Source organism: Perna viridis, chromosome 5 (assembly GCF_037379345.1).
Source record: "Perna viridis isolate PV_CMFRI_1.1 ecotype Kerala chromosome 5, ASM3737934v1, whole genome shotgun sequence".
NCBI lineage: Eukaryota > Metazoa > Mollusca > Bivalvia > Mytilida > Mytilidae > Perna > Perna viridis.
The window spans coordinates 2,630,698-2,650,269 of NC_142449.1; the positions used below are offsets into that span (position 1 = coordinate 2,630,698).

At 34.5% G+C, this 19,572-nt stretch overlaps 3 protein-coding genes across 9 annotated transcripts in view; 2 read left to right on the plus strand and 1 right to left on the minus strand.

Annotated features, from left to right (window-relative positions):
• Positions 1-7,431, plus strand: part of LOC148615598 (uncharacterized) — a 78,349-nt gene extending 70,918 nt beyond the window's left edge. For all 7 annotated transcript variants that reach the window (XM_088581986.1, XM_088581992.1, XM_088581988.1 and 4 more), the window contains 6 exons: positions 427-628; positions 1,213-1,415; positions 3,234-3,370; positions 3,610-3,727; positions 5,119-5,212; positions 5,572-7,431. In XM_088581986.1, the coding sequence (XP_088438112.1) occupies positions 427-628; positions 1,213-1,415; positions 3,234-3,370; positions 3,610-3,727; positions 5,119-5,212; positions 5,572-6,719 (1,902 nt within the window). In that variant the 3' untranslated portion in view covers positions 6,720-7,431. The remainder of the gene's footprint in view (positions 1-426; positions 629-1,212; positions 1,416-3,233; positions 3,371-3,609; positions 3,728-5,118; positions 5,213-5,571) is intronic.
• LOC148615599 (uncharacterized) lies at positions 1,425-3,214 on the plus strand (the record flags this gene model as incomplete). The annotated part of the gene is made up of 1 exon (XM_088581633.1): positions 1,425-3,214. A coding segment is annotated over one exon (615 nt), but the record flags the coding sequence as incomplete, so codon positions are not given.
• Positions 7,432-12,027: 4,596 nt separating the features above from the next.
• LOC148615600 (uncharacterized) lies at positions 12,028-12,798 on the minus strand. The gene has a single exon (XM_088581681.1). It carries the CDS (start codon positions 12,796-12,798, stop codon positions 12,028-12,030), a length of 771 nt encoding a protein of 256 aa, XP_088437807.1.
• Between the last annotated feature and the right edge of the window lie 6,774 nt (positions 12,799-19,572).

Genomic DNA, 19,572 nt, shown 5'->3' on the forward strand with positions numbered 1-19,572 from the left:
TGATCAAACCAAAATTTGATTATGCTGTGATAGGAGACTTTTCTAGAAACATTTAAGTGAGTTGCTCATGTCATGTCATGTCAGGGTTTATTTGGAAGTGGAAACTATGATAAATGGAATGCACCTGTATAGTTTACTTGGTTGTAATAAAAAGATTTAAAATTTGTATAATCAAATTTGTCACATTACTGAAGGTGGTTGTTTGTCCCTAAAAAGCTTTTATTTCATTTTGTCAATGATTACTATAATAAAGTCACCTGACAATACCTAGCTTACAAAAATTGTCCTTACAGTCCATTTTTTCTAAACAGTTTTAGAAACAAGAAATGTAATAGATTCTGTTTAATGTGAATCATATTTTATAAGAAGTTCCAGGCATAATGACTTATTATTATTATTATTATTATTATTATTATTATTTTGCAGGAATGTTTGTGGTTTAATACCAGTCTTTGTCACATCAGGCAGGAGATAAGTGTACTACAGTCACATCTATTGGGAGGACCTGAGGCTTTACCAAAGATATTATCATCCACTGTATCCAGTCTACAGGAGGAATATGTACCTATATCATGGATTCATCCAAACTCTCAGCCATGTACTCACTCTCTTGTTTCCTGGCTAGAAGGTAAATACACTATCTGGTCAGGTGATAAAATTTTTATCTATATTTTCTCATTGCCTCATTGAGAATTACAGCTTTCTTTACTTTTGTAATTGAAATTAAGTCATCTGACAAAATCTCAAGTTGAGCCGTTTAAATTGTACTTTTATGGTCAAGAAGTGTTTCTGTTGCACATTTCTTACATATTTTAAATACATTTTATTTGTAATAAACAAAATAGATCAGACACAAGTAAAAATAACTTGTGAAGTCTTTTCCTGAAATAAGAATAATAACAATAAAGTACAGGTATGCTAGTTCACTCGGGCCAATTGAAGTTTTACGAGCTAAAACTAAACAGAAAAAAATATAACATTACTTGATGTGATGTGTACTAATACTGCTCAAGCAATAAGGAGTGCATTTCTTACATGCATAGGCCTTTTATAGCAAAAATGTATTTGAGCTTAAAAGTCATACATAAGGTTTCTCAAAATGATGAGTTGATTCTTTTCTAGTCTTAATGTAGAAAAATAGTTACATTTCAAATAAGAGGTTTTCTTTAGTAAGTTTGCTTACTTTTCTTCTTTTTTTCATTTTATTTACAGATACCAAAAAGCGTCATTCTCAGCTCCATAACTTTGTAAAACATGGTATGGTACCTACATACAAAGAAGATGGTGATGAAAATCCAACCATAGCCTGTGGAAGACTGACAAAAATCTGGCTAGGTGGACTGGTCAATCCTCAGGCATTGCTCACAGCGCTTAAACAGGAGAAGGCTATCATCTCTAACAATAAGGTGGATGATGTAAGTAGTCTGCCTGTCACTGATGGTTTAAGTAGTTGGCCTGTCAGTGATGATGTAAGTAGTCAGCCGGTCACTGATGATGTAAGTAGTCAGCCAGTCGCTGGTAGTGTAAGTACTCAGCCTGTCACTGATGATGAAAGTAGTTGGCCTGACTTTTATAGTGTAAGTACTCAGCCTGTCACTGATGATGTAAGTAGTCCACCTGTCAATGATGGTGTAAGTAGTCAGCCTGTCAGTGATGATGTAAGTAGTTGGTCCGTCTCTGATGATGTAAGTAGTCAGCCTGTCACTGACGATATAAGTTGTTGGCCTGTCACTGTCTGTAATGATGTAAGTAGTTGGCCTGTCACTGATGATGTTAGTAGTCGGCCTGTTACTGACGATGTAAGTAGTCGGTCTATCACTGATGATTTAAGTAGTGGGCCTGTCACTGATGATGTAAGTAGTCAGCCTGTCACTGATGATGTAAGTTGTTGGCCTGTCACTGTCTGTAATGATGTAAGTAGTGGGCTTGTTACTGATGATGTAAGTAGTCAGCCTGTCACTGATGATGTAAGTTGTTGGCCTGTCACTGTCTGTGATGATGTAAGTAGTTGGCCTGTTACTGACAATGTAAGTAATTAATCTGTCACTGATGATGTATGTAGTCGGCCTGTCACTGATGATGTAAGTAGTCCACCTGTCAATGATGATGTATGTAGTCCAATTGTCACTGATGGTGTAAGTAGTCAGACTGTCAGTGATGATGTAAGTAGTTGGTCTGTCTGTGATGATGTAAGTAGTCAGCCTGTCACTAACGATGTAAGTTGTTGGCCTGTCACTGTCTGTGATGATGTAAGTAGTTGGCTTGTTACTGACGATGTAAGCAGTAAGTAGTTGGTCTGTCTCTGATGATGTAAACAGTCAGTCTTTCACTGATGATTTAAGAAGCTGACCTGTCATTGATCTCATGATGTAAGCAGTAAATCTGTTACTGATGGTGTAAGTAGTTGGTCTGTCTCTGATGATGTAAGCAGTCTGCCTGTCACTGTCAGTGATGATGTAAGTAGAACGCCTGTCACTGATGATGTAGGTAGTCAGCCTGTCACTGTCACTGATGGTTTAAGTAGTCAGCCTGTCAGTAATGATGTAAGTAGTTAGCCTGTCAGTGATGATGTCTTTGCTTGATGGGTCAGATAAGTATAGTTTCCTGTATTTATGTGGACCATTGTTAAAAACTGCCATCTTGTAATATTTTTAGGCTTTGGGTTTAGGTGCTTGAACTTTAAAAAACTGGTTTGTCATTATTTTAAGACCCCCAAATTTTTTTTTATTGTAGAATGGTATAACCCTATCTTTGTTTTCATCTTTGGTGTTCATTAACTTTTTTAGTTTATCTACAAAAACTTGAGTAAAACTTTGTTAAAATATTGTACCTAGGAATATGGAGGAGGACCCTATAGTTTTTGGAGGTTTTTTCCTCACCCCTTTTGGAAATTAGAAGTTGGGCTAATTGGATTAAAGTCCTTATGAAAATCCCTGCCTGCATTTTTCAAATTGATTTCAGATATCTCTAACCATTTTTTCAAGTTTATAGAGGTCTAAGGGGCCACACCAAAAAAAAAATTAATTTTTGGTCAGATATTAAATGTTAAATTGAATTTCAAATTTTGTGCTATATTGTGTCCAAACCATTGTTGTGTCCATGATAAATTGTAAATCCCTATGCTTAAGTGCATCAAAAACTTATATTGTGTCCACACTTGCCCAAACTGCCCATACCATTATGTCACAGTTACTATTCATTTATTTTACTAATATTTATTTCTGTATTTCCAGATATCATTTGAGTGTATTGTAATGGATGATATAAACACAGAAGACTATGAAGTAGATGAAGGAGGGCTGTTTCTAACCACAGTATATCTACAGGGGGCATCATGGGATTATGAAAATGATAATCTTAAAGCACCTGGGTAAGTTGTAATATCTCTCAGCATGTTTTATTGATTTTTTTCCCTTTTTTACCCTTTTACTAAACAATACATGTTACACGTTTCTTTAGAGGGCAAGTTTTTCTACCTATTTGTGATGAATGAATTAAAAAAAAAAGTATGTTGTAAATGTTAATTCCTATCTATTTTTTTTTTCAAGCAGAATCTTTCCAAAATAGATATCAATATTTATATCTTTAATGTCTATTATTTATCTCCAGAGCTGGATTGTATTCAATACCATGTATATATCTGAGACCTGTGATACGGACAGACACTGAAGATAAGGAAGATTCTAAAAAACAGCCAACATATCCCTGTCCTATGTATATGAATAAGGTCAGCATTTATAAATTGTTATATTTATGTTTGCTTATCAACGACTGTCAATTTACTACTATCGGTCAATTTTATACCCCTTACAAGATATTGTATTTACATGTGTTGAATTGTTATTTCATTTTTAACGTGTTAGTGTAACGCTTAATGAAAGTATTTTGATATAAGAAAGATTAATTAAAAATTATTGTTCCTAAGCTTGTGTGCCTTTCTTTTAACAAGAAATCTTACAGGATTTGTTGATATTATAAACCAAGTAACAAATTACTGTGCACTTCTAAAGTATTCTGAAAAAACAGTTTCTTACAGGAATCATCTAATCTGTCATATCATTCATCTATCAGGTTGTCCACAACTCTTCTTGAACTAGTTGATATATTTTGAATAGGAATGTTAGACACTTTATGTAGAAATATGATGTCAGATACATGCAAGGGGAGATAATCCAAGTTACTGGTTTTGATATGTTAATTCTTCATAAACTAGAACTCTAACAAATAGGCTTTTGTATCAGGGTTATATTGCTACAAGATTGAAGTCATCACTACAGAAGTTTTATGGTCGTTATCATGAACTCGTGGATTGTTATGGTGTATCCATCAGCACCATGAAAACTGATTTATTCAACGGATCATAGTTTTCCTTCCCTTGTTTGTCAACCCCGGACTTGACTTTTTATGAGCAACTCGGCGGGTGTTTTTAGAAAAGCAGAGGACGCTTACTCTACCGGTGCACCTGGTCCATGCTCCCAGTTTTTAGTGGAGTCCGAGTTGCTCATTTGCTTTTGTTACTTTGTATGTGTGATTTTGGTTGCTTTGTGTTCTTTGTTGTGTATGTCTGTTTTCCATGTCTGGTCTTTGTCCCTGGATTACATTCTTTTGATTACCGCTATAACCTTGGTTCCCTTGATTACTCTTTCATAAGCCCAACACCTACTATTTGGATGAATCTTTACAGGAATATTATTCATCATATTCAGATATCAATTTTTGGATATTACCCAATTATGGGTTTGTTATATTTACAGCTTGTAAGGGCAACTCCTAAATGTTTCAAGAGTATTTGTAGACACTTTATACTAAAGTGAGGCTTTATGTGTTATGTGTGCATGAAAGAAGTGATAAATGTTGAAATGGAAGGGAAACAATCCAACTAAAAGATTTTTATATTTTTATAGCTTGCTAACGAAAGTCATCCTAAATCACTGTTTTGTTTTTTATGAAGTTTCGTGTAGATGTGCACTGGGATAGTTATTTTCAAATGCCTGCAGGTTTAGATTATCCAATTTAAAACTTAATATCTTGCAAATGGACTATTAGTGGATATGGGGTATTCTTATTGTGTGCTTGCAGACAGTAAATTTAGTTACATCTTTTTTCTGTTGATTACAGAGTAGACAAGTTACATGTGAAACCTTAGACCTTAATTGTCCTGCCCCAGTGGACAAGTGGAAGTTGTCAAGGACTGCTCTTATTTTAGATCCAGGTAAGATACTCATGACATTTCAGGTGTCGTCCCTACAGGATCATCACCTTTAAATGCTGTATTTCATAGATTTTGTAAATTATAAATGTTTTAGTTTGAATTTTGAAATAACATTTCCAAAATTGCAGGAAAAACTTATGTACATGTAAAAAAAAAAACAAACACTGTCCTAGTATCTTCTTTCAATTATAGTTTTCATATTTATTTGCTAGGAACAAGTTGATTCTCTTGGTTTTTTGGGGTGGTTTTTTTGGGATTTTTTTGTGTGTGTTTTGTTGCACATATATTTTAACTTATTCACTTTGTTACCTAATGATGATTTCCAGCTTTGTCTAATTTGACTTATACTTTCACCTCAGGTCTTCCAGAGGATGGTGCCAAGAAGTCCAGATCATATCTGATGCTAATGAAGGCAGGACCATCCATGTTACCAGCTGAGGCAGAGTCTGAGATTCAGTCAGAGGAAGATGATGAGGAGTTACAAGAGTTAGAGCAGGAAGAGGACTTTGATGCCAATCCATCAGAGGTCTCACAGCTTTCCTACAGAGCCATGTCACCCAAAGCACCACCACTGCCACCAGGTATGGGGCTGTCTAAGGAACCTCATATGGGAGAACGTGGTGATAAACCTAGGTCTGTTAAGTCTAGTCCTAGACCTACAGTCAGTGGAAAGGACCAGTCCAGTCCTAAACCAGCAGGCAGTACAGTCAGTGGTAAAGGTACACCAACTGCCCAGAGTGGAAAGGACCAGTCCAGTCCTAAACCAGCAGGCAGTACAGTCAGTGGTAAAGGTAGCCCTGGGATTGCTGGTAGTACTATATCCTCTCAAAGGTCTCTTAAAGGGAGCAAGAAAGCAAGTAAAGCCTCACCAATACCAGAAAGGACATCAAGACCTGCAACTAGAGGTAGTAAGGCATCAAAAGGAGGAGCTGTTACACCTTCTAAACCATCTAGCCGAGCATCGCAGCCTAAAGTCAGTCAGTCATTAGATGATGAAAATCAAAATGCTAGGCCAAGGTCACAGCTAGAAGAACCAGTCACACAGATTGAGATAGAGACTGATACAGATAATGACACAGCCAGAGATGGAACAGCTAGGGAAGGCATTGAGAGACAGGAAAGTCAGGACAAAGATCAGACAGAGAAGAGTGAAAGGACAACAACAGAGGAAGCAACAAGAGGAAGTACCCCACCACAGTCTCAATCACGGGATGAACCTCAGCTTAAAAAACAACCATCAAAGTCCAGTCTTAAAAAAGCTGACTCTAAAGCAAGTATTCATACAGCTGAGCCTAAACATGAATCTAGTAAAAACTTACCTAAAGCTCCTTCTAGTGAGAACTTACCTAAAGCTTCATCTAGTGAAAATTTGGAGAGGAGTGAAAGTAGAGGTGAAGAAGTCAAAGGTGAAGATGAGAGGGTCAATAGCAGAAGTAGTCAGAGGCAGGAGGACAAAACTAGTGGTAGTCGTAGAGCATCGAATGCATCAAGAAAATCAAAGGAATGACTATATTAGTGCTGACACTTTGTTGATTGTTTGATATACATTATTATGTAAAACTATTCATAAATTGTTGTGTTGTGTCATGATTTATTTATTTTTACAATTTTTTATATTGAAATGCTGCTGATATAAAGGCCAAATGTACATATTATTGTTAATTTACACTATAGGTCAATATAGTGGATTCCTGTTAATTGCATAGCCTTTACTGTAGGATATAGGTCAATACTGAGACATTTTACGATGACCATGTATATGTACATGTTTATCCGTCCATTGTCTACTTAAGTTATTTCCCTTGTGGATGAAAATTAAGATGCTTCATAAATTATTCTGTCAGTCATTTTAAGGAAGAGAAGTTAATCAGTTTCAATATTCAGAGTGAATGGAGGAACTTTATTCAGTCATTAGATTATGTAATTGTTGATAAGAATAATAGATCTATTCAATTAAGTCCGATTATATAGTGTTTAGGGAAAGGTTATCTGTGATACAATAGAACCATTCCAAATTATATCTGATTGTTTTATTCATCTTTACATATCACTGTTATGATTTTGTTGTTTGTTTATATACTGTGAACTCTTTGTGATATATGTTCCGTCCAAAGTAGTGCCTTTTACAATGTTCTCTAATTTTTTTTTTGTTCCTTGACACTTATTTATGGAGGTTTATACATTGTTTATTGTGAAACCAAATAAAATATTCAATTTAAGCTCTTGTTTCCATCATTAGTAAATTGTTGGGCTTCTTTTTTTTTTTTTTTGTTTAGTTCCACTTGCTTCATTAGTTGATTAACTATTTTTTGTTGTTGGAATTACATTGTTCTTTTCTGTTTAACTAATGGCTTAATGATGCCTTACTGAAGAACTGCAAAAAAAACACATAGAGACTTCCTTAAAGTTTTTATCCTTTAATCTGAATTACACCTAGAATTTAGAAATGGCCATTGTAGTTACCAACCACTCATTGGACTGATAATGATGAACTCAGGATTATGGAGGTGTGTAATCATTTTCATTAAGTTTTTATTTAGGATAGTTTTGGAATGGTGTCAAAGGCTATGTGAAAATTTAAAGGTGAGGTCCACCAAAATGCAGAAATAGTTCAATTTGAGAACATTCATTCCTGAACCATGCATAGAAATGAGAGGGAAACTGAAACTGATCCTTCCTGAAACCCATAGGGCTAATAAGCACTTACAGATATTAGGATAGAAGTGAGATGAACTGAGCTAAAAAAAAATCAAAGAATTCATGTACTAAATCAGTTTATATTCATTGTTTGAATTGATAAGAATCAAATTGCAGTTATAGGGATAAAAGCTAAGAAGGCGATCTTAACATAAGCTTTTTGCTGTACATTGTTAACATTGAACTCATTGACCTGATTAGGTGTTAACGTCGCGACATGTATACTAGTAACATAAGCTCTGCTTGTAAATGCTTGAAAATTTTAAGAGGTTAGAGGTCAACTAGTTTTGATTGGATCGTTAATTCAAAGCAATTCAATCAGCATATTTGTTTTGTTTGGAGGGAAAACGGGTTTATTTGGTTTGTTTATTGGCGTAAATAGCATGCAATTAACATTGATACTTAAGCATTACCTGTGAAAGGGACTCAGATTCAGATTCTTTTATTCTCTAAACACCATTACAGTACAGAGAAGACAATACAGTTAATACATAAATATTCAGCGCATGACAATTGTGGAAACTATAATAAGATAACAGAAAAAAAAGATTAAGTAAATAACATTTTAACACATTTTGACAAATTTCAGATAGTGGCATTGTAGAGGACTAACCTTGAGAAACATTTTTAAAATCAATTTCGATGAGTTTAACAAATTTACATAGGTTTCGTAATTCATGCTTGTTTTTTGTCTGAAACAGATCTTTAAATTTCAGAACATTCACTCGCTCTAAATATCTTTTGTTTAAAAATTGCTTCCTCGTGTCCGAAAAATGGAGACATTGGAAAATGACATGGAACTCATCTCCATGTTCTCCATTACTACATAAGGTACATAAAATTGAGTTATCAAAGTTTTGCCAAGTTGCTGTTTCGCTTGGTAGTCTATGGTTGCCTACTCTGAATCTACAAAGAGTAATAGCATCCTTTTCGTGTAAAATATCTAAATAGTTTTCGAATACAAATTTTTCTTTAATCAATTTATAACAAAAGCATTTATGCGAGTTTTCTACGTCGGATCTCCATGTTTGTTGAAACTGGTCTTTTAATCGCAGACTAATAGATTTTGTAAACCACTCTGAATGAAAACCTCCCGCAAACTGAATGTGCCAAATGTTCCCAAACCCACAATTATCTAGAGTGTTTTTAATCATGTTAACCCATGGAGATTCAAATATGTTTTGAATATATAGTTCATACATATATCTATAAAGTACATTTGAAAGTTTACTGGATTTGCCATTTACGAGTCTAGACCAATATCCCATCATACGAGACTTAATTTGAACAGCTAAAGGGTAAGCACCGAGCTCACCATATATCATAACATTTGGCGTGCTCCTCTTTAAGTTAAGCAATAGCTTACAGAATTTCAAATGAACCCTCTCAATAATGTCCAAGTCAGTATGGCCCCATATCTCGCAACCATATAAAAGAATAGGTTTTACTATCTTGTCAAATAAGTCATATTGGTCTCGTATTGACAGGTTATGTAGTCTACCCTTCTTAAGAACATCATACATAGCTATGGTAGCCTTTTTAACATTCATCTTTTTCGCTGATGTTAAACTGCCTGATCTTGAAAATAATTGACCGAGGTATGAAAATTCTTTAACAATTTCAATCGCATTACCGTTATATGAAAAATGTGTATTTCTAGGTATGCGACCTGAAGAAAAAATGACTACTTTTGTTTTATTAGTATTAACATACAGTTTCCATTGAGTGCAATATTCATAAAATTTATCAATTTGAAACTGTAAATCTTCTTTTGTGTCTCCTAATAACACTGTGTCATCAGCATATAAAAGTAAAAATAGTTTGATAAATATGTTGAGTTGATCACCTATCTCATCAGATAGGCTGTTCAACCCCCTAACATCAGTCTCTACGAAGAATTGTTCTAAATCATTTAAAAATAAGGCAAATAAGAAAGGAGGTAAATTTTCTCCCTGTCTAACACCAATATTACATTCAAAGTATTCAGACATACTACCATTGTATAAAATTCTCGACTTAATACTACTATACATGTTGAAAATAATATTATACATTTTACCATTTATATTGTTTAGTAACATTTTATTCCAGAGACCAAGACGCCAAACTTTATCGAAAGCTTTTTCAAAATCAATAAACAAACAAAATAATTTCTTCCTCTTATATTGTCTTATCAGATCAATAAGGGAATTCAGAACAAATAAATTATCTATCGTTGAGTATCCTGGTCGAAACCCTCCCTGATTTTCACATATCAGGTTTACTTCTTCTGAAAATTTGTTCAATCTATAGTTTAAGACAGAGGTAAACAATTTTCCAAAACAGCCTATAATAGTAATAGGCCTAAAATTCTTTGGATCGAATTGGTCTCCTTTGTTCTTATAGATTGGTATAATATTACCAAGAAGCCACTCATCGGGGACAATGCCACTATCAAAAATGATATTAAATAATCTAACATATACATTAGGCATGATAGAGAATGAATATTTCAAATATTCATTTACAATATTATCGTCACCTGACGATTTGTCATTTTTCAAGCGTTTTATAGCTTGTTCTATTTCTTCATAAGAAATAGTATGATTAATTTGTTCATTCACAACATCTACCTCGGGTAGATCAAAATCATCATTGTGTGGATTCATGTTAAGGGTTTTGAAAAAATCAAATAGACTTTCTATTTGAATATCTGGTGACTTTTTCTTTTTATTACCATTTATAATTTTCCAATACTCCTTTGGGTTTTTAGTTTTCAAATTATTTAATTTCCTTTTTAACTGCTGCCTGTGTAATTTTATATTAACATCCAAAGTGGATTTGTATTCTTTTTCTAGTCGCTTTGTTTGATTCTTCAAAGCCTCTGTTTTCATACTTCTAAATTGACGTTTTGAACGTTTATAACGCCTTCGAGCTAATTTATAATCAGCATTGAACCACGGTTTATCATTTTTCTTCTTTTTATTTTGCTTATTAGAAGGAATACATGTTCCAAAGGTATTTTCGGCAGCATCTGTCAGAATTTCACCAACTTTCTGAACGAGCCCATTTATAATATTTTTGTCAATATTGTTCATGTTGACATTTTCTATTTCTTGCAAAATAATATCAATATTTTGAGTATTTAAATAATTTTGAAAGTCGCCAGCTTTTTCATTATCCCATCTCTTAGTTTTCTTGATCAGTGATACGTTTTCTTGCTCCATTTCATTTGGTTTACTAATACATTTCAAAACAAGATGGATAGGATTATGTACATCAGACAATAACTTACTAAAACCTAAAATTGAAAACTCATTTATAATGCTAAAAAATACTGGAGAGCAAACAACAAAATCTACAACACTAGTTCCTTTACAAGTAAAATTTCCAACATTTTTATCATCTCCAGCTCTACTGTTAACTATAAATAATGAGTTGTTTCTACAGAACTCTAGTAGGGAGTTACCAAAATTATTCCTTATTTTGTCACAATTAGTTCTATCTAATGGTACATTCAATTCGTTCAGAATTTCTGAACCATTAGTTTGACTTTCTAACATGCCCAAGAACTCGTCATAAACAATTTCATTATAGTCGTTAGCTTCTGCAACCCTTGAGTTGAAGTCGACCATAAGGCAAATATATTCGTAATTGTTGCTGAAACGTAAATATTCATTTTCAACTTCATTGTATGGACTACCAACACAGTATGCCGAGTTTTCAGGCGGTATGTATATAATTCCACATAAAATTGCATCGTTTAGTTTCAAAATGCCCTTCTTAATTTTAAACCACAATACATATTTACTATCAGATTCAATATATTCAATGTATTTTTCAATTGTTTTCTTGAAAGCCAAAATAATACCCCCAGAACGTACCCTTCTGAAAATAAATCTATTTTTCATAATAACATTAAAATTTTCTAAATCAATAACAGTTTTATCGTCTGTTTTAGTTTCAACAAGACACAAAATATCATATTTATCAATCAGTTCAGTAAATTCTGGGTACTGACTTCTTCTTATTAATCCGCAAACATTCAATGTTAAGATATTCAAACTATTGTCATTTGTAAAACCGTTACGATCAGATGATTTATCGGTCAGGTTTATATGTCTCTCAAGGTCGTCTTCCTATGTTTCTCTATCGGGAGTAGAACTCACTCGTGTTCGTTTTCTTTTTTGTCTATTGTAGCGGGGCTCTACACGATTACCGGTAGGATAGTCTACTGGGACAACAAGTTCGTTGTTAACATATAGTTTGTCTCGTTTTAAAACGACTTTAGACTTTTTCTTTTTCTCCTCCTTCATGATTGGATACAGTTTTTTCCTACGGTCTTCTATCTCGGTTGGAAATTGTTCATTAACGCCGAAATGTTTCCCTTTCAAAAACTTTCCTGCCTTTTTTACCGCTTCAAGATCTCGCCAATATATGAATCTTGCTACAATAGGGCGTGGTGGGCTATTGTAGGTATCCGACTTCTTGCCAAAGCGATGGACATTCCCTAATTCAACATGCTGTGTTATGTTCATTTCCTGTGCTAAGAATTGTCGGAGTTTAGCCTCACAGTCTTCTTCGGGTTGTTCAAGTAGTCCTGTGAAAATCAGGTTATATTTCATTTGCCTACATTGAAGATCCGTAAGTTTTTCTTTCAGGGCGTTGTTGTCTGCCGAGAGTAAATCAAGTTTTTCTTTGACCGTCTGATATTCATCTTGATCAATTTTATCGGCTCTTAAATCTCTGACAGCTTTGTTGAGGTCCTCGGTTTTTGTTTTCATTTCATCAAATAAGTTCCCAGTCCCTTCTGTGTTAGCTTCTAATTCTGAAACTCTATCTTTTACATCTTTGATGTCATGTTCGGCAGTGATCACTCTCGAAGTCAGAGACGTCAGTTTATCACTCATATCTTTTAAAGTTGAAGTGTTCTGGTTCGTGTTTTTTTCAATGGTTGACAATTTTGTGTCCATACGGCCAAGCACTGCAAGTAAGTTACCGAGGACTGCTTCAAAACCACCGCTTTCATTCACTTGATTATCTCCATATAAAACATTCCTAGTCTCGTTTAGAATTTGTGAAGTTGACCGAAGTATTTGTATTTGAACCTTAACAGAAAATACCGGTGGAGTTTATTTTCCTGCGGCGGTGTAAGAGATAATTGCAGGCGCAAACCGGTTTTACAAATCTGATGGTTCTGTCGACTACTGGTAAAATTACCCCCCACCCCTGTTTTTTGTTTGTTTGTTCTTTTTTTTTTTTTCGATTTTCGATATTAAGTTCCAACTTTCATACCCAGTTAGGATGGCACCAAGTCAGAAAAAAAAGCTTGCCTGACAACCTCTAGCACTGCTGGAGTATAGTTCCAACGTTCCTCATTTTTAGATATTTTTTCTGGAAACTTGCTTATATGCATTAATTGTTGAAAATGATGGTAATTTCTTTCTGAAATTTAGAAAAAAAAAATAAATCCCGCTATTAGGTATCTATGGGCTAGAGAAAAGCGCCGGTGGATTTTTTTTAATCTGTTCATGGCGGATTTCTAAATTTAACACCGTGTGTTCATATACAGAAATTCACTTGAAAAATAATTGCGGTCTCGTGCCTACTGTAGATCTTGATGTTAATGTAAACACTCCAAAAACTAAATTTTCACCACCAATAGGCCAGATGTAGAAAAAGAACGGATATGGTGAAACGTCACATATTCACCACCGTATAACCTAAATATAAGATAGTAAATACTTTCAGGGGTCACCAAAAGGATTTCAGTAAGTGTAAACACACCTTTTAGTAAACTCTGGAGGCCCCGGCAACAAAGCAATAAAATCCATGTTAATTGAACAATGACAATTCTTCAAAATAAAACTAATGTATTATAACCACACAGACACATTGATGAACAACAACATCTCTTGACTGCGGACAGGTGCATCAAATCTGCGATGGAGTTTAACTAGTTTTTCTTTAACTAAAGGACCCTTTAATCGTCATATAAGGTAAAAAATGAACTGAAAGAAGCAAACACACCATAAAATTCATTCAATAATACGCCCAATTCTCTCCATGGAATATATCAACATAACCCATATAGACAAATGAAATATCCACTTGCAGAACGCTCTCAGTTACTAAAAGTTAGCTCAGAACATATTAAAGAATGACAATACCATCAAAACCACCAGAATTAGAAATATTCGGTCACTACAAATTAAGTGGGTTAGATTTGGAGTAGTAAGGCACCGACCATTTTTATACTGAGAGGGTGGGGGCTGGGATTTTCAATGTTGCTATATAATTTTTTTTCTGCTCTTCCTTTATTAATTTTTTTTTTGTCAATAGCAAATTAATAATAATTTTTTTCTCAAAAATATGGCAGATTTTTTTTCTTTTTTGCAAGTCAAATTTGCGATAAACAAAAAAAAATGGAAAATGTTATATAAGTATCAAGGGAGGGCATATGAGAGCAGGGATTCACTTCAGATATTTTATTTTTGTTAAGAACAACTTGAATTTAAGTAGATTTACAACTCCTCCGGCTCCTAAAAAATGACATTTTTTATTAAAATGGGACGGGAATTTTCAAAATCAGTTTTTTTATGTCAGTTTCTTGTATTTAGGCACTATAATATACAAATCTTTCAATTCTTGGTGACCAAAATAATGTTTCTTCTCTAAAACTGATGTGGCTATGGATTTAGAACATGTCTATACATCAAATAGCTAAAATTAGGCCAGCAAATATCTGGTAAGGAGTGAAAAATAAAAAAAAAATCCTCCCAACCATCCCATATTTTAAGGTTGGATGAAATTTACTTGGCCTTAACAAGACATGGCTTTGACTGTAGCCAGGAATTGGACGAAGAGCTGCTTCTTTTTTCTAAACCATAACAGAGCACGAGAAAGTCTGGACTCGTGCAGGCGGGTAACCTTTCCCTGCGTTAGCAAGAGAATGTCTGGTACTCGTGCATGCGGGTAGCTTCCCTACAATAACACGAGAAAGTCAGGGACTCGTGCAGGGAAGCAGCCCAAGTCACAATCAATTATACATGGCCAATCTAGAGTGATCATCTTGTATAACATCCCAAGATATATCAATTAGACAAAGGGTAATATATGAGTAAATTCATGATTATATATCATATCTAATTAAAATTCTTGCACACTTATATAGAACATAAGGGGTGACAGGGGACAACCTTGGCGTACTCCTATATATACATTGAAAGATGACGAGAGGGTTGAATTGTAGATGACTTGGCATTTAGTGTTTCTGTAGATTCCTTAATTCTTTACTATATATCATGGATTCTATAGTGTCTTAGTACCTTCCAAAGTGTATTTCTGTCGACTATGTCGAAGGTCTTCTCGAAGTCCACGAAGCTGATGTAGAGAGTTGATTGCCATTCTATGGACTGCTCGATGATGATCCATTACGTGGCAGTTTTGTCAATACATAATCGGCTGCATCGGAATCATCCCTGCTCATCATGTATGTTTGTATATATTGCTGCCTTGATTCTTTCCAGAATGACTCTTGCTAGGACTTTACTTAGTAGTGAGAGTAGCTGAATTCTTTTACAGTTCTTGGCAGTTGCTCAGGTCGCCTTTCTTTGGAAGCTTAATGATGTAACATAAACTCCACTCCTCAGGGTTTTCTACTGTTTCACAGATGTTTTCAAACAGGTCACGCAAGATGCTGTAGGGCCCCGTGCGGGTCAAACTGTCAAAAGTATAAATATTACCAGTTTTATATATTGTAAATTTCGATATGCTGTACACGAATAGGCCCATAGCAGCGCTAAGTTTGTCGTAAAAGGCTACTAAATAGTGCTCAGAACTTTGGCGGGCAGCTATGTCGCTCTGCCCACAGCTTGGGTTGTGTGGAATGGGGTAACCCTGGTATTTCACATGTTCCAGTCCTGATTCTCCTTCATCCTTCGTGATTGGACCAATATTAACATTCTTTCTACAATCTTGTCTTGACCTGGTCAAGTTGTATCTTAACAGACCTACACTTTTCAGTTGTCTCGATTGTATCATCAGATAACCATGGCTTGTATTCCTTCTTTGAGAATCCAAGTTCTTCTCAGCATGTGGTGTTATATGTTGATTTTACTCTCTCCCATTGTTTGTCTACTCCGCCTCTTCCTTGTGTTATACTTTCTGCTTCTAATCTGATCTTGTGTAGTTGCCCTGGCTATCTTGGTCTTAAAGTATGCCACCACAAGTTGATGATCGGATGTTACATCAGCACCTCGATAATCTCTACCGTCTGTCATGCTCTTTCTCCATCTCCTGGCGACTGTAATGTGGTCTATCAAGTTCCTAGTTTTCGTGTCTGGAGATACCCAAGTTATTTTGTGTATGTCCTTATGAGGGAATGGAAATGTCGTACCCCTTATGACCAGATCGTTGTGGAAGCAAAAATATGCAAAGAGTTGACTATTTTCGTTGGTGTTCGTTGTAGCTCTCCATTTCTATTGCAGCCTGGGCAACTTTTCCGGTTTCGCATGATGTCTGCTCGTTCCAGCTCCCAATCACTGAGGCGGTCTTAAAGGAGAAAAGTTTCACCGGCGGATGAAAAATTATAGTTAAGTAAAATCGAATTGATTTTGTAATACATATACACATATCACAAGCATATTTCATGAACATTGCATTGGTTTCTATTCATATAGTGAAAATATTAATTAGTTTCGTAATAAAATGTATTATGTAAAAGAATCATATCTAAAGAACGGTATATACAGGTGATGATTTTATATTAAGCAGACAAACGGTAATATGGAGTAATATTTATTTGCATTATTGAGGTTTGACCAGAGTCGTTCAAACAGTTAAGAGCATTCAGGGTTATTAATTATATAAGACTAGTGCTTTCGTAACAAAAACGAGATTGTATGTGATGTTGGATGGTATTTGGTTACAAATCATAATAACTTTTTATTTTTTTTTAGTCTGAGAGCACACGCTCTGCTAGTGGGAAGCACAAGCTGTATATTTTGCAGTCGAGTATAACTTTTTAATGAATTAAAACTTTTGAGATTGTGCATTAGGCACATTGGACTACTGTTAAGTCTTAAGTGTCGCAAGGTTTCATCCTATTCCATTTGGATTTAATTGCATTTCTCTAAGAAATTTACTGAGGACTTCGATAACGTATAAGTAAATTTGAGTAGTTCAGGTTCTTATTTGCAATGTTAAATAACATTTGAAGTTGATCAATAGACTCAATAAAGACAATGAAGCCATTATCTCGGAACTAATTATGTTGTGCTTGTTTCGGATCTTTTCAACCAAAAATGTTATTAAGTTCTTACGTTTAAATGTATGTCGCATATGTCAGGGCTAGGGACTGTCCCCATTGTATGTCGCATATGTCAGGGCTAGGGACTGTCCCCAATGTATGTCGCATATGTCAGGACTAGGGACTGTCCCCATTGCATGTTATATTAAGAAGTAGTTCTAATATTAAAAATAAGTTCTCAATGCTCAAAAATATAGCATATTCTTCATTTTTTAAATTAAAGTAGACGTTTTCAGCGGCCTTAATTAGTTCATTACTGAACATGTTTGTATACATGCTTTTCATTTCATAAGTACATACATAGGAACGTTGTTGTCATTGGGAAACTGTAAAAGTTCCGAACAGTGTCGTACATAAGTTCCTTGGTTTTAAACTATAGGTAGCAAAAGAAAAAGTCAAGAAGTCTACTCAATTTCTGCAACGGGAAATAATCGGACAGCCTAGTATTATCTCTTCTCTGTTGGAGATAAAATCTAAATTGGTTATAATGTTTAGTGATAGTTCGTGTATGTTTGTGCATTTTTCTAATACTTTGTTTAACATACTGGATTAATATAAAACAAAAGTCTCTGGAAATTGATATCAATTTAGTTGCTCATTATAACATCACGAATTTTGCAACTATAAACCGTAAAACTTTAATATTAAAGACATTTGTTACATACTTTTTCATACATAATTTAACATGTTGAATAGCAGATATGATACATTCATGATATGTACATGAGATTCCTCTCATCTCCTTTTCTTTTTTTAATTTTTTCTACCTAAACTTTTTTATACATAAAAAAGAATACATTATTTTTTTTTACCATTGTGGAACTTCATTTATTTTTTTCTTGCCACAAAAAAATTTTTTTGTTATTTTTCTTCAAAGTGAAATTAATATTTTTTTTTCAAAAATATCCCAGGTACCCCCCCTCCCCTTTACAATATAAAAATGGTCGGTGCCTAACGACAGGTACTAAATAGGCAAGATTTGAAGTAGTGCCGAATATTAAAAAATGAGTTCTGTTTTTACATAGGGATGCAATTAGGGCTTGAACATCTCTATTTGTGAAAATAGACAACAGAAAATCGTATTCTTCACCAATAAATCTATCGAATTTTGTTTGAAAGAATGTGCTTTATAGACTTTATTTCCGTAAAAAACGGGTGGGTAACACCATTTTAGGCCAGGTGAGCTATTGCCATCACTTGGCGTCCGTCGTCGTCGTCGTCCGCCGTCTCCGTTAACAATTATACAAAACTCTTCCCCTCTGAAACTACTTGACTAATTAGAACCAAACTTAGTATGAATGTTCCTTGGGTATCCTGCATAGAACTGATGTAGGGACTTTTGATTAGTCGAAAAACACCGGCGCCGTTACTAAAAATAGAACATAGGGGTCAGACAGTAGTTTTTCGCAAATACCTGTATCTCCAAAACCGTTAGGTTTAGCCAAATTCTTTCAACAGCTGAAATCATCTTTATTATTAGGACTACAAAAGTCTTCTGGGATGAAAGTTGTCAGACGAGTCCTTGTAAGAGTTATCTTGAAAACTATGATAGATTAAAAGAAACTTTTAATTGTTGAAATGATCCTTATAATAAGTCCTACCAAAGCCTTCTTGAATCAAAGTTGTTGGACAACTTCTTGTTAAATTTATTGCCTTGAAAGGCAAAATTAAACCAGGTGAGCGATTCAGGCTCCTGGGGAGCCTCTTGTTTATTTAGAACCTGCAAGTGTTATTATATTTTTGTATCAGGCAAAATTTTGTAACGGAGAAAAAAAAACTGAGTAAATGTTTTAAAAGACCCCTGGCGCAAACGCTTTTCTGTAAGGAATTTATTGCGGTCATTAAAATTTGACACTTTATTACAAATACGAGCAAAACGGACCAATTGTGAAAAACCAGAAGAGGGTGCTTCATGAATACCCCCTTCTAGGATTGGAAAATTAACAACAGCAGTATCAAAATCATCTCTTTTGTCATAAACTTTTATTAGTTTGAAAATTTCCATTTTCTAGTGTAATATCTAAATCAAGAAAAGGTGTACGAGTAATATTATTGTTAGACATGGCTTAAGTTCTTTTAGGTAGATATCTTGATCACAGTTTTCGAAGTTGGGATTATTTACGGCCAAAATTCATCAAGGTACCTAAAAGTATTATTCAAAGAGTAATCAAGGGAAACAAGATTCTAGCGGAAATAACAAGAATGTAATCGAGGGACAAAAACCAACCATGGAAAACAACAAAAGAAAATAACCAAAATAATACATACAAAGTAACAAAAGTACATGAGCAACTTGGACTCAACTAAAAACTGGGAGCATGGACCAGGTGCACCAGTAGGATAAGCGTCCTCTGCTTTTTCAGAAACAACTGTC